At 42.4% G+C, this 15,032-nt stretch overlaps 1 protein-coding gene and 2 non-coding genes across 3 annotated transcripts in view; all 3 read left to right on the forward strand.

Moving 5' to 3' along the window:
* The window catches only part of WDR75 (WD repeat domain 75), a 155,282-nt gene that overhangs the window by 61,516 nt on the left and 78,734 nt on the right, over nucleotides 1-15,032 (forward strand). The window contains exons 13-15 of the mRNA XM_086955353.1: nucleotides 1,661-1,824; nucleotides 12,007-12,187; nucleotides 13,807-13,901. Coding sequence (XP_086811479.1) covers nucleotides 1,661-1,824; nucleotides 12,007-12,187; nucleotides 13,807-13,901 — 440 coding nt within the window. The remainder of the gene's footprint in view (nucleotides 1-1,660; nucleotides 1,825-12,006; nucleotides 12,188-13,806; nucleotides 13,902-15,032) is intronic.
* On the forward strand, nucleotides 11,292-11,422 carry LOC147730594 (small Cajal body-specific RNA 24). The gene has a single exon (XR_015308911.1).
* Nucleotides 13,267-13,396, forward strand: LOC147730595 (small Cajal body-specific RNA 24). Its single transcript, XR_015308912.1, has one exon.

The following is a 15,032-nucleotide window of genomic DNA, read 5'->3' on the forward strand; positions in this document are numbered from 1 at the left end:
ACTATCAGTCGAAACGTCATTTGCCTGGCAAAAAGTGGGTGATAACCATGTCAAAAGAGGCACTATCTCATAACATTCATGTCTATTGTTTTCCTACTGGATATAGAAAGAACCACCGCTTTGCACGTGTTTTGGTGTGCCATATGCTACATGCCCAGTAGCATCAGTGAGCTCTTGTAGCCATGATAATTTATGGGCAAGCTTCTTGTTAGATGTGCCTGAGTGTGCTGCTAGAAGACTGCCAAGTTTTCATAAGGCATTATCCCAGCCCTTGTCGCAGGATAGAACTCCTTAATGTGGATTTGTTCTCCAGATAGTAAGTGATTTACCAATTCTATCATCTGGTGTCCTAACCTTGTAGCACCCTATGTTAGGTCATGGAAAAAGTAAACCGTGTATCATTTTACTCTGGGACAGGCGATCTATAGTCATGTCTCAAACCTCAAGGTTCCCAACTTGATAGCTCAAGTTTAATTCGCTAAAAACCTTATTCCTTGGGACAAGCAAGAAGTACTGATAGAAAAGGGTCTGCTATGAGTGACTTTTCCAGTGTTTTGGGATGGCTGATTCCTTGGTTGTAGCTTTTCTTTGTTTTCGTTGTGAGTCAACCACTTGTTGGAACGTTAAATATGTTATTAATGTTTAGTATTTTTATTTATTTTTGGTTTTATATATAAACAGCATAAAAAAAGACATATTCAAAGACTGAAAAGACCGGTGTAGTTTGATAGCGTACTGTTTTTTTTAATACTCTTATTAAATGTATCTCAAATATGCAACTAACTTAATTACATTAGTCGTCTGAATCCATTTTAATGCAGGGTCGTTCTGTGCCTTTTTGAAGAAGGTGCAACTTGTGACACTGAATCTGAAGTTTTCATTTGCCCTTGGAACACTTTGCCAAACACCTATCGATTCAGATGCCTTTAAATTTTCTAGTAAAATAGTTAGATATTACCACTTGTTTATAGGATTTTTGATTATTTTGTTCCTGTGGTAAATTGTCTTGCTTCTTCTGAAAAATGTAACGGGTTGATATTAATCAATTGTTTCTTTTTTCCATTGGAAGTTTGTTTCAAGACTATGGCTTCACTCCGAACTGGAGCATCTAGTGTAGTTCATGGCTGGGTTTGCTGTTTTCTGTATTTATTTTTTTGCAGATATGGGGCACGGGGACCAATAGTGTGTTGTGCTCTTGGTTCAGATCCCATGCCCCCTGCCAAAGTTGTGGATCTCATGTTGGAGACTAATGTTTGAGGTTTTGGCTAAGGAACGCATAATGAATAAATGAGCCAGTAAGGTAGTAGTTGTGAACTTTAGTTTTTGTGAAGTAGTAGAAATGCTTTGCACGTTTTGTCTTTAGCTAAACTCCTCCTCTGACGTGGATATCTAAGCATCCTCCTCATTGTCAAGGATTGCACTCCCAATTTGATAGCAAGAGTTGAATATTGTTTTGCATGTTCTGACTTTGTGAATAAGGTTCATTCAAGTAACTATTAACTGCATGTTCTGCTTATCATTTATGGGCTTATTTTGATCGGAGTTAAATGATTGTACAGTGGCTTCATCTTGTAGGAAACTCTTGCCCATTTAAACGCACAGTTCACTTAGTGCTCATTAGTGTTGGTCAAGTGATAAGTACTGGTTTTCTTCCCCAAAGCTTTGTTCTGAACACCAGGATAAATATGCCTCATGAGGACCAAATCACATCCCTGTGTTTCTCTGACACAGATGACCAGGAAAATGGAATTCCAACCTTAGTAACCACCGGAAGAGATGGAAGATTTAAAGCTTGGGTTTTAAGTGATGACTCCGATATCTACAGTAAGTGCATTTAAAGTTAGGATTTCCTTCTACTTAGAGATGGCTTTTAAAGCAATGTTTTTTATTGTTCACAATATCTAGTCGGTATCCTCTTGTCAGTGTTTTGCCTCCATTGTTCTTCTTTAGTCAGAGCCTGGGCTCCCTTTTTTTTTTCTTCTTCAAATGTTTCATTGCTGTGTGCTTGGGAGTGAAAGATGTTTAATAAAAATGTAAAGGTAGATTTGCCGTCGGAATAGGTGACTGGAAGGAATGGTGGTCCTATTACAGTGCAGTAAAATGGGAGTTCAGATATCTCTTGCTATTCATTTTACACACCTGGTTTGGTCTCCTGAAAGTGTGCGAGTGGTAGAGTTTGTGTTGAAGTGTGCTGTTGTCTTCTGTGCTGTTACATCAAGGATTTGTTTAGAAAGTCTTAGTGGGTCAAATATTCGTAGCCAAGTTGATATTGTGACATGAAATGTAGCGATAATGCGTTACCTTGCCTTTAAACTACTTACTTTAATAGATTTTCCCCAAACGTGTCTCCTAGGCTCTGAAAACTGTGCTCTTAAAATATTGCCAGTATTCTTCTAAATGGTAATAGTGGCATTTTATAAATTGAAGTATTTTAGTAGGGTAAAGCTTGCAGTGCTTCGAAACAAAAGTGTTAAAGTGCCTCTTTTGACATGGTTTGCCCCAATTTTTTGACTGAAGTTTGATGTGATTTCGATTGTAGTGCACAGGGTCCCTGACAACCGGGTCCCCTGTGCCGGTGCTTCTTCACTAAAAACTATTCCCCAATTGGCCCTTCAGGCCCCTGGAAATCCCTGGTAAAAGGTACCTGGGTACCAAGGGAATGGGGACTGAAGAGGGTCACCCTAAGGAACCCTCTCCTTGGCCATGCAGACTGCCACTGCAGCATGCATGGCCTAGGGCAGACAAAATGACAGTCAACATGGCTCACGACCTGTGGGCCATGCCAGCTAGCACTGCTTAATATATAGGTAACTCTCACCTCTAGCCGGTCTTACCAGCTTTAAGGCAAGGTGCACTATATACCAGGTATCGATACTTCTGCATGAGTAGATATGCCCCTACGATATTGGGGTCTATTCCTTAATATTGTAAGTGCCAGTGAAGCCATACAGAGTACATGGGCTGGAAACTCGACAACTCGAGCTCCACCCCACCATGATGGCTTCACTGTACCAGGAGTATTTTGTACCAAACTACTCCTCACAATAAACTCGCACTATTGCCAGTGTGGGTTTATTGTGACCAGTACTCAAAGGACACCACAGAGATGCCCTTGAAAAACCTACCGACCCTAGTGTGGGCAATAACTGACTTTAGTCAGCTTCCACAAACACACATGTTTCTGGACCCCAGGGTGGAGAGCATCTGGTCTCTGGGACCAGAAACTATGCACATTCTGGGTACAGGTATCACACCTCCTCCCCCCTAGGATGGGCCAGTGCTCGAAGGGGAAGTGTGAGAAAGTGGTTCTATATATACTAGAATAGAGGGAAGTACAGTGTGTATAGAGTCCACCAACCCCAGAGGTATAACAGAGGTTAAAGTCAGACCTTACACTCCAAAGTGGTAGCTTGGTCGAGCAGTAAGGCAGTACCAGAGGACAGTGTAAAGCATTTGTTGTGCACACTCAGTCAGCAAAAGGTTTCCCACACACAAGGACTGAACTCCAGGCCAATTGTTTGTATATCCAAATATATAACTGTTTTATGTTTGAGGCATATGAGCTGCAGATCCTACACTTAGCAATAGATCGCCACCTGGTGTTTGGCTCGGATGATTGCAGGTTGTTGTCTTCTTGGAAGAAGTCTTTTGTAGTCACAAGATAGGTGACTCCTCCCTTGGACAATACTGCGCATGGTCATCGACTCCATCCTCGGATTGTTTTTTTCCGCCACTGGGTTCGGATGAAAGTTTTTCCGCTCTGGCTAGAAAAGATTTTTCTGCATTTTGGAAACGAGAAACTTTAAATAAACTTATTTCGACATTGAATAGACTTTTCCACATCACCAGCTACATTCCGGTGCGTCGACGCAGGCCATTGGGCCTATCAGCGCTGTACGGCCTACGCCTCATGGTCAGAAATCCATTCAAAAGATGCCCGGTATGTCGACCAAAATTCCCTCATAGTGACCATCACGAGGTTTGCAACCTCTGTCTCTCGCCAGAACACGACGAGTCGACCTGCACAGCCTATGCCTCCTTCCGATCGAAGAAGACCATTCGGGATCGGAGGGCCCGTCGACACGAGATGAGATCAGCACCGGAGGCCATCTTTGAGGAGGAGATCGTCGAAGAAGACTTCTCCGAGGATGAATATCCAATCTAAGGACGAGGCTCCACTCGGCGCAGAGGAAGACTCGCCTGATCTCCAGATCCTATCGGGGGCAGAGGATCCGGATGATTAGATTCCATCTCGATAACCCGCGAGTACCTCTGCCCCTGCACGACAGACACTACCCAAAAAAAAGGCAACGGTCAGCACTCCGACCATGGGGCCCAGTCGAGACCGAAATTTACCCTCTAACGCCCCGCCTTCAGGCCCGGCTCCGAGGAAAGAGAAGAAGCCTTCCGGTGGCTCGGCACCGCAGAAACACCATGTGCCAATTACACCTCCTCCATTGGCACCGAAACATCTTTAGATAACGAAGGACTCGTCGGCACCGAAGATAAAACCCCCGTCGGTGCCCAAAGACAAGGATACTTAAGGACCCGTACCAAAAGACACATCGGTGCCGAAGCCAAAACCCGTACCGGACCCGAAAGCTTCAACTCCCAAACCTTCCGGTTCCAAAAACAAAGAGAAGATTCCGGCGCCACATGCCCAGCAAAACCTGTCTCCACGTCGAAACCTCCAATATCGGTACCAAAGACCCCAGATAAGACTAAACAAACTTTGGCACCGAAAACATTGCCATGGGACTCAAATACTCCTCCTAAGGCAAAGCACACTAAACAACCTCTATCGGCACCGAAAAAATCGAGGCCGAAGACGATTATAGAAGAAGAGCTGTTTAGACCAGATCCTAGACAGAAAAAAGTCCATATAAATCCAAAAACTGGACATGTGGAAGCAATTCCTTATAAAAAAAGACCAGCAGTCACACCACTTACACCTGTGGTTCCTGCCAAAAAGGATTGTGCAACTTCTCCAATGCACCCTTCCTCTCCTTCACCATCTTCCTCTCCTATTACTCCATATGTTGAACCTATAACTTCTATTCAATCTCCTGCATCATCACACCACACTGACTAGGAGTATGATTTTGGTGATGTACCAGAGCCACATACATACCCTTTAGATGAGGATATCAACACAGAATATCCCAAGGATGACGATGCATATAATTTTGCACCAAACAATGCACCAGACATCCCTGATCCTCAGTACTACCCAACAAAACCTTCCCCTACAGAGGATAGTATTGGGTTTAATCATTTATTAAACAGAGCTGCACTTTACCATGGGGTTCCTATGCACTCTGATGCCATTGAGGAGGACTTCTTGTCAGACACTTTTGAACAGTCACAAAGGTCTACCCAAATATTACCAATGATCAAAGGAGTCAAACATGCTCCAGAGATTTTTAAAGATCCAGTACGGTGTAGGGTGCTGAATCCCAGAATAGAGAAAAAGTATAGACCAGCACCAGCTGATCCAGTATACATTAAGGGACATCTAACAGTAGACTCCTTGGTAGTGTCAAATGCACGAAAAAGGGCCAATTCTCAAACTTCTGGCGACACACCCCCGCCTGACAAAGAATCTAAGATTATTGATGCGTCAGGGAAACTAATTGCAGACAGGACCAAATCCTTCAAGAAGACAAAACAACTATTTGTATCTTTCTCTCCACCACACAAAGGCAACCCCATCTCTAAAGGAGGAATTGCCAGATGGATTGTAAAGTGTATTCAAATATGCTATCAAAAAACTAAGCATACACTAATCGTTCCTCCTAGAGCACACTCTTCTCGTAAACTAGGAGCCTCTATGGCTTTCTTAGGAAACATATCACTAGAGGACATATGCAAGGCAGCAACATGGTCTACAATACACACCTTCACTAAACACTATTGTGTTGATGTGCAAGCCAAGCAGCAAGCTGCAGTAGGCAAAGCTGTCCTTAAAACACTATTTCAGTATGCTGCAACGGATACAAGCGACCACCGCTAGGGTAGACACTGCTGCACAATCGTTCCTAAGTGTAGGATCTGGAGCTCATATGCCTAGAACGGAAAATGCTACTTACCAGTATGCATCTGTTCTTGGCATTTAGAGCTGCAGAGTCCTCCATGCCCTCCCGCCTCCTCGGTACTCGTATCCATTCCAGTACTCATCTTACTTAGATGCACACGCATGGACATCCTTTCTCTTTACTTTTACTAACTCCATCATTTCCCATCATGGCGAAAAACAATCTGAAGATGGAGTCGATGACCATGCGCAGTATTGTCCAAGGGAGGAGTCGCCTATCTCGTGACTACAAAGACTTCTTCCAAGAAGACAACAACCTGCAATCATCCGAGCCCAACACCAGGTGGCGCTCTATTAAGTGTAGGACTCTGCAGCTCTACATGCCAAGAACAGATGCATACTGGTAAGTAGCATTTACCTTTTAGAACCAACAGTTATAAAAATATCCTTTTCTCGATATAAGTATTCTCATGTAATTACTTTGCAAGGAAGCAATAGAGTATAAACAGTAAGCAACAGTTCTGAAACACAGTCTAGCATTGAGTTCAATGGGTTTTTCATCGATAAGTACAGTTGATTACTCTATGGATTACTTTGGTAGTCTCAGGACTAGGTCTAAGAATCAGTCCTGGGGTCTAAGCTGAAACCAGATTAGCAAAAAGTTTTAGTTACTGTGAGGAATTTTCAGGAATATAAAGCGGTTTTAAAAGTTCACATTTAGAAACTTTAAAAGGTAAATCTGACAATGTTATTCAATGGGAGGAAATTCAGGTTGCAGGTAAAGTACGGTTGTGTTACTTTTGTAACCCAGCGATAATCTCCTAGGGCCAGCACTGGGGGCTTAACTCAAAACAGGTAGGTAATTGCGTTTCGGCAGATATAGCCGATCCGATGCGCGTACATTTAAGGATACGCACGCTAATATTCAAATACTTTTTAAAAAAAATTTGGGCTATAGAACCAACCGCTACGTAAATTGAAATACGCTGCTAACTGTGTAACGATGGTAGGGAGAAATATTATTTTTTACGAGAGACCGAAGAGGCCGTGAATTTCACTTTACTCCATGTTTGTTGTCTACTCGTTGCACTCTGGGGCGGAGGCTCGTTACTTGTAGTCCCGTTTTTTGCTGGACATGTTAAACTGGATGGGATATTAGGTAGCACGCATGTAGTGATATGCACGCTTAGAGTTGGTTTAACTTCGTCAACCGCTATACGAACCGCTATACGCATCCAAAACCATTGCAAATCTACGTGTTGTGTTTCTTCAAATTTTGGGTTTTGGGGGGGGGTCTGTCGTTAAATCCGGCAACCCCACCATTCAGCAATATTTCTGCCTTAGGATAGCGCGCACCATAACCAGTTATTTGCACATAGCTACCGTCTATTGCAGCGTAGTAGTTTTATTTAGGTTTGGGATTGACGATAGAGTGCATGTTACTCACTGAGACTTCACAATTTCTGTCGCCATGCTCCATATTGCTGGTACTAACCAGTCGGGATACAGTCCAGTCAGACTACAGTCCTCACACATTACCCACTGCCGGGACGGAAGTACAACCGGCGGAGAGGTGAGCTGATGAGCACATCACTATCTCACCTTCTTGCACATTCACCCATTGGCGCCTTTGTTTGACAGATTAGTGACTTAACGTAGTTCGTTTTCTGTTTCCCCTTCTTCCGTGTGTAGTTTATACCAACATGTAGTTAGCTGTCCATTGGGTAATACGCTTCATGTTGTGCTCAGCTATGGTGTTTGGTTCGATGCACTTTGATTTTACCTTCCCACGATTCTTACTATTGGGTTCTTATCACAGGGCACGCGTGAGTTGTTACGGGTCATTTTAGGTGTTTTCACGTTGCACTATGCTTGTGTGCAGTTAGCAAAACACACTTCTGCGTTGTAGTAGTTTAATTGATGGTATATAACGGTTTATGATTCTATGTGTGGTTTCTATTTCCCTCTATATAGTATGAATTATGTTTGTGTGCACTGCAATGTGGCATAGAGACACCATAATGTGAATATTCACAATTTAAGTATTGTTTATTCAAATCTTTAATCTTGGGAGATTTGAGTGTCCACGAAGGGTGAATTTTTCACTTACTGTGAGTTTCTTTTGCTTGCTACGTTGTAATGTGTCTGGTACGATTACGTTTGTGTAACCTGTTACCATTATGCATTTTTATAACCCTGAAGAACTCTTGGGTTACACCCTGACGAAACACATGTTGGCTGGGCATCTGGGTCTTCTTCTTCTTGGTCTTCTTTCTTCTTTTTTGATATCGGGATCCGAGGATTCCATTCCAAGAGCAGATGAGTTGATAGACAAACTAGGGGCAGCCAAATTCCTAAGCACCTTTGACTTGACTGCAGGGTACTGGCAAATTGGCATGGCCCCAGGAGCCAAATAAAAAAACTGCATTCTCCACCTCTGATGGGCACTATCAGTTTACTGATATGCCTTTTGCATTAAAAGTTAAAGAATGTCCCTGCCACCTTCCAGAGGTTGGTGAACCAAGTACTGACTGGGTTGGAATCCTTCAGTGCAGCCTATCTTGATGATATTGCTGTCTTTAGCTCCACCTGGCAGGATCACCTGATCCACCTTAGGAAGGCTCTACAAGCCTTGCTATCTGCAGGACTGATATCAAGGCATCCAAATGCCAGATAGGGCAGGGCACTGTGGTGTACTTGGGCCAGCTTGTTGGTGGAGGCCAGTTCCAACCCTTACAGCCCAAGATCCAGAGCATCCTGGACTGGGCAGCTCCAAACACCCAGACTCCAGTCAGGGCATTCCTTGGCTTGACTGGATATTACAGAAAGTTTGTGAAGGGAATTGGGTCTATTGTGACTGCCCTCACAGAACTCACCTCCAATAAAATGCCCAAGAAAGTGAAGTGGACTGTTAGCTACCAAAAGGCATTTGCACCCTGAAAGAAGCAATGTGCTCAGCACCCATTTTAAAAGCCCCAGACTACTCCAAGCAGTTCATAGTACAGACTGATGCCTCAGAGCTGGGGATAGGAGCAGTCCTCTTCCAGATCAATGAGGAAGGCCAAGACCAACCTGTTGCTTTTATAAGCAGGAGGCTACTCCCCAGAGAGCAGTGTTGGAGTGCCTTTGAAAGGGAGGCATTTGCTGTGGGTTTGGTCCCTGAAGAAGTTGAGGCCCTAACTGTTTGGGACTCACTTCCTGGTTCAAACCGACCACAGACCTCTCAGATGGCTAATGCAGATGAAAGGGGAAAATCCAAAACTACTGAGATGGGCCATCTCCCTACAGGGTATGGACTTTAAAGGGGAACACTGACCAGGGACTTCCCATGCCAATGCAGATGGACTTTCCAGGCTCCTCCACTTAGACAATGAAGACTCTCCAGGGCAAGGTTAGTCTCATCACCTTTCGTTAGGAGGGGTGGGGGGGTAGGGAGAGAGAGAAACTACCCTACTCTACTTCCCCACTTGCCCTGAGTAAGTGACCAGGAGTTCAGCTCCCACAGCTGTGTGGCCTGCTTGCTTGCAGCCACCAACCAAAAGCCCCCTTACCCTACATTGAATTGCATTGGGCCTACTCTCTGCATCCAGCTGCCGCTGAGGGTGTAACAACTGTACCTTTCCGACCCTGGGAGACCCCTGAGCCTATGCTCCTAACGTTAACTCTACCCGTCGAGTACTTACCTAAAAGCCAATAACTCACTTTCTTTTCATAGGTTAACAGTGACTGGTTTCACTTGAGATTTCTTCTAAGTGTGGAGTTTTGAAACTTTAAAATATTCATCTAAAATCAGCCGAATCATGAATTCTGAATTAGTCACCTGTGATCAGGAGAGAAGCCAGTACTGTACCTTTTAGCCCAGTACTGAACCGCAAAAGTATTCATAACCGTACGTGCCAGTTACCTGCATTTTCTTCCATAGGAAACCATTGACTGTTTTTCTGTGAAATTTCTTCTAAGTGTCGATTTTTGCAAACTACAAATATTCTTTAAAAATCGTACCAAATACTAAAACGTAATCACTTACCTGTCTTAGGTAGAGGTCCCAGAGCTGAACTTAGGAGTCTAGTACTGGATTACAAAAGTAACGAGAACCTACTTTACCTCTGACTTGTAGTTCCTCCCATAGGATAACATTGCCTGATTTTCACTGAAAAGTGTCAACTATGAAAATACATTTATATTTTTTAAAAATCACAACTGTAACAAACACTTTATCTTAACTGTTTTACAGCTTAGGTCCCGGGACTGAATCCAGGATCCAGTCCTGTGGTTTGAAAAGTAATCAACTGTATTCATGTAGAAAAACCCATTGAGCTCAATGTTAAATTGTGTTTAGAATTGTGTTGCCTATTGCAACCACTGTAACTATTGTAATTACAAAGTCTATTGCCTTTCTGCAAAGTAATTACCTAAAGTCACTCATATTGAGAAGTATATTTTGATACCTATTGGTTCTAAAATAAAACAAAGCTATCTTTTGATATAAAACAATTCGCCTAGAGTTCTGTTGAGTGTGTAAAACCTTTTGCTGACTGAGTGTGTACAACAAATGCTTTATACTGTCCTCTGATATTGCCGTACTGCTCGACTTTAGAGAGTAAGGTCACTCTGTTATACCTCTGGAGACTGGGGACCCTATACACACTGTACCTTACTTTGGTCCAGTATATATAGTCACTTTCTTACAGAGAGCCCATTAATGAAGAGGTTATGAAACGTTTGATTGTGCCATGTCTAGTGACTAGATTACCAGATGTATAAAGACCGCTGTAAGTTTAGCAGCTACTGAGCACATAAAGAAGCTTTAATTTGGGTTTCTATGTCATCAGTCCTGGAGGCCTGCCTGTTGGATATTGGTGAAGTAGCTGATTTCGCCAGATGTTTTTTATGCATATCTGGGCTTTACCTCTGCTGGTAAACCTTATTCCCATGTTTTGAAGCATATTGACTAAACAGATGTGACGTTCGTGAATTAGAAGGTAGAAAGAGGTACTTCAAACTTGGGAATAGTGGTGACAAAAACGTAGAAAGTTATGTTCTTTATCTGTTTTGTGTTCCTCTGGATGGTGTGTTTCATCTGTTGGATGTGTACATTTGAGTCTTCATTTGAAAAGTGTATGTTGGTAACGACAGAGTGACAGTTTGTATGTATTTAGATGAGCTATGAATTTGAAAGGTCTGTAACCTCTCTTACTGCACTGACTTGTTATACTCTGTGGGGATCATAAAGAATTACTGAAATCATGTAACCGAGCGGACGCTTGAATCTTATCAGTTTCCCCATGCATGGTGATAACTGAACACCAGTGTCCCACAGTAATACAGATGTTATCTGTTCAGCCCTAGCAAGTTCAAAAGGGTTGAATCGTTCCACTTCTGACATTCATTTGCATGCCATTGAAATTGTGACGCTAGATTGATACCACATTAGTATGCAATGTATTTGTAAATCTTGAATTCTGTTTGTTAAAAGGAAACTAATGAATTGAAGATTTTCCCAATTTGGTTGTCCTTGGCCAACCGTGGTGCTTGCCATCTAACGAGTAGTTTAAAAACAGCTGTGCTAATACACTTTACTTAAAAGTTGGAAACTGTCTGTCACCAAACATTCTTTGGGGGTTCGTGCCTCCAATTTGGAAGAAAATATTTTGGTCCTGTACAGTTTACTGTATTGGCAATGTTATTGCCTATCTGTTATTGTCATTCATGTTCGTTATAATAACGATATTGAGAAACCAGGTCTGTATTGCAACCGTTTATTTTATTACATTATTAACTAAACAATATACCCTTTTTCTTCATTTTTTTGCCTTTGGTCAAGACATTACCTATTTAGTGCACAAAGTTTTTCTCGAGTTGTTCCCATTAAGTACACATACTTTTGGTAGAGAACATTTGAAACATTAGTTTTCTCGTTTGACGTGATGTTGTTTTCCAGTAATTATGACACACCGTGTATTGTTTAATAGAACAATCGATGGGCTGGAGTTGTGATTTTGTTGGCACGTATCACAATTATGAAGCTACAAACTGTTGCTTTTCCGAAGATGGCTCATTACTAGCTGTCAGCTTTGAGGAGATTGTTACAGTATGGGAGTCTTGCACCTGGGAGTTGAAGTGCACCTTTTGCCAACCCCCGGGGAAAATACGGTGAGTAGCATTTGGTAGAGTAAATGGTATTTTATGATCTATTTTCCGAAAATTCCTAGCCTTCCTGTAAAGTTTCCCCCCCTTTTTACTGTAATATGTGTAGGTGGATGTATGAGGAAAATGCATTGTTTTATTCGAGGCAGACAAATGTATTGGTTTATTTTATATCCCCCCTATTTCAGACCTCATTTATCTCGTATGTCTTTGTACACCAAAGCTCCGTTGACCAACATCACCTAGTGGTTTCTGTTATAAACAAGTTAAACAATTGTTGCTTTGGACTGTGCAAGTACCCTTTATTTTTTAGCGATGAATAAAGCATTTGGTCAGACGAACTATTTAAATTCTGGCACTGCTCTTTTGGATTTGATGCATCACTCACGATTTTTTAAGAGCATAGGATTTAAAGGGTTTTCTAGAACAAAGACCTTACAGATGAACACTGATAAACAAAAGCACGATCTCACACACACATATAAGCTGCAGCATGCATGTCCGTACTTTATAGAGATTAATTTTGAGTCTTAACCTATTTAAAAGTGGTCAAGTTACTCTGCTGCAGCTCGCTGTGTAATCAGCTACCCATTCCATACTTTCGATCGACTTAAAAAAACTCCATATCATGGAGTTTTTTAAGTCGATCAAATTACCGTACTAAGCTGTCCTCTTTTTTTTTTTAGCCACAAATACAATTTGGTAGTTACTAAAATTACCATTTAAACATTTGATTGGAGGTTGACTTTACCCAATGGGGCTTGTGGCATTCGGTAGGGAGGTGTGTAGATTTGAAAAATGTAATCTGTGATTGCTAATTAAAATAAAGATCTCAGCAGGTGTTTTGGAGCCATTTTTTGCTACTGTCTGAAATGAATGAACTGGATATTTGAAGATTTTACTTCCTCATCAAATCCTTACCATAGGTTAATTAAACCGAAAATATCTGCATGCATGTTTATCTACAAAATGCTATGTGTGGTGTGGGGAAAGGGGGAAGAGGTTAATCTGCTTGTGGAAACCCGCTAAATACAAATATATCTGATTGCAGTAGTTCCAAACCCCCAATGAATGCTTTATATTCATGGACACTTTGCTCTTATCAGTGTCTCCACTTCATGGTGATAACTGTAGATGAGTGTCCCAGAGCAACAGGGGATATCTGTCTAGCCTATGCAAGTTCAAGTGGGCTGGTTCGTTCCACCTCTGACATTTCCGCAGTAGCTGCTTTAACGGAATCTTTTGTCCAGTAGTATGTGAAACAGTTTTTTAAGAGCTTTGTGTAAAGGAAACTTATTGGTAAAATATGTATACTTGAATTCTTTCTCCTAAAAAATTATTATATTGGGTAAAAATCTTAGCCTACCAGTTTGAGATGTGTTGTGACGGCACACTGTGCAATACATTCAAATGGGCTTCTTGCACAATCTTAACAGTACAGTATCACCAGTATCCGTTTGTGGCGCGTGTTGTTAATCCGTTCACTACCTCCTATAGTTTCATGTGAATCTAAGAATCTTTTGTACATGTTTAGTTAGCAGGCTGCAATGTTTTCTTCTGTGCATCAAAAAAGCAAACCTCAAGCCTATTGTAGCGTAACCAGTTTACTCATTTTCTTCTTCCAGGAATCTATGTTTTGGGAGGTTGAATTGTTCAAAGTTTCTTCTCGGTGCAACAGACAACGGGTTTTTGTGCTGTTGGAACCTGCTCAGTTGTGAATGTAAGAATATTTTAATTTAAAAACAGTTTCTCTTATGCATGTTGTGCATTTATATTGTTTGTACAGTTAGCATTCGCTAACAGTTTGTTAGCATTCGCTAACCGTTTGTAACTTAATTACGTCAATGAGAACCATGTGTGAAGCGGAGTAGGCTGCTGAACTAGCAGTGTAGTCTGATGGTCGTTATTATTCACAGCCTGTCCTTTTTAACGTCTCGCGTTGCAGTGCGAATGCGCTGCCATCGCTTTGCGAGGTATACACTATAGTGTGGAAGCTCTGCCCACTCCGGCCCAGCGTCCTCATTGGTTTAGGTTATAAATGCAGCCTCCTGATTGGTCTTAAGCTTGTTAATCCCTCCCCATGACAGCCTAGTCAGTCATTTGAGTCCTTCCACGGCTACTGGTCCCTTCACAGCACAGACTACTTTATTCCCGTGCCCCCCTCGCCTCCCCACAGTCTAATGCCTTCTTGCCACCACCTCCCCTGGTGCCTAATCTCCTGCAGGCATTGCTATTTGCAATGCAATAGGTCTCGTCTCGCTAGTCCTGTTGCATTGCCAAAGCTTGTTTGAAAAGTTGACCCCTGAATTATTGGCTCGGGAACGAGCTCCACCGCGCACAGTCGGTACGCACAGCTGTTCCCTGTGCCTTGGCATTTCCAGTGCAACTCTGTCTTCGTCACTGCTCTAAGTAGCATGCACTTTGAAGAGTGCCCCTGGGGCATATGTGTGTACTCTACGGTCACCCGGGGCACAAGCAGGCATCCACTCCAGCACACCAGGGGTTTAGAGACCATGGACTTGCACTACACGGATGCTGCACCCTGAGTCCCAGGTAAACATGCTTCTTAGAATGACTCCATGGTTTGTTTTTTTTTTAAATCATACATGCGATACTTTAATGCTTTCAATAAAGCAGCCTTTTGCACTCATGTGTCTGTAATCATTTGGTGTACTCTGTCTCGCCATTTTGCCTCTTGGCCCCTCGTGATTGGGTATGCCGGCATGTATTGTGTGTGCGCCTTACCCATCCCTGCCAAGTACCACGAATCACCGTTAAAATAACATGTTTTAATGTGGTAATCTGCATCACCGCATTGTCATGCATTTTAGCGCCTGTAGTCCACCTGCGC

This window comes from Lissotriton vulgaris, chromosome 2_1, assembly GCF_964263255.1.
Source record: "Lissotriton vulgaris chromosome 2_1, aLisVul1.2, whole genome shotgun sequence".
Classification (NCBI taxonomy): domain Eukaryota; kingdom Metazoa; phylum Chordata; class Amphibia; order Caudata; family Salamandridae; genus Lissotriton; species Lissotriton vulgaris.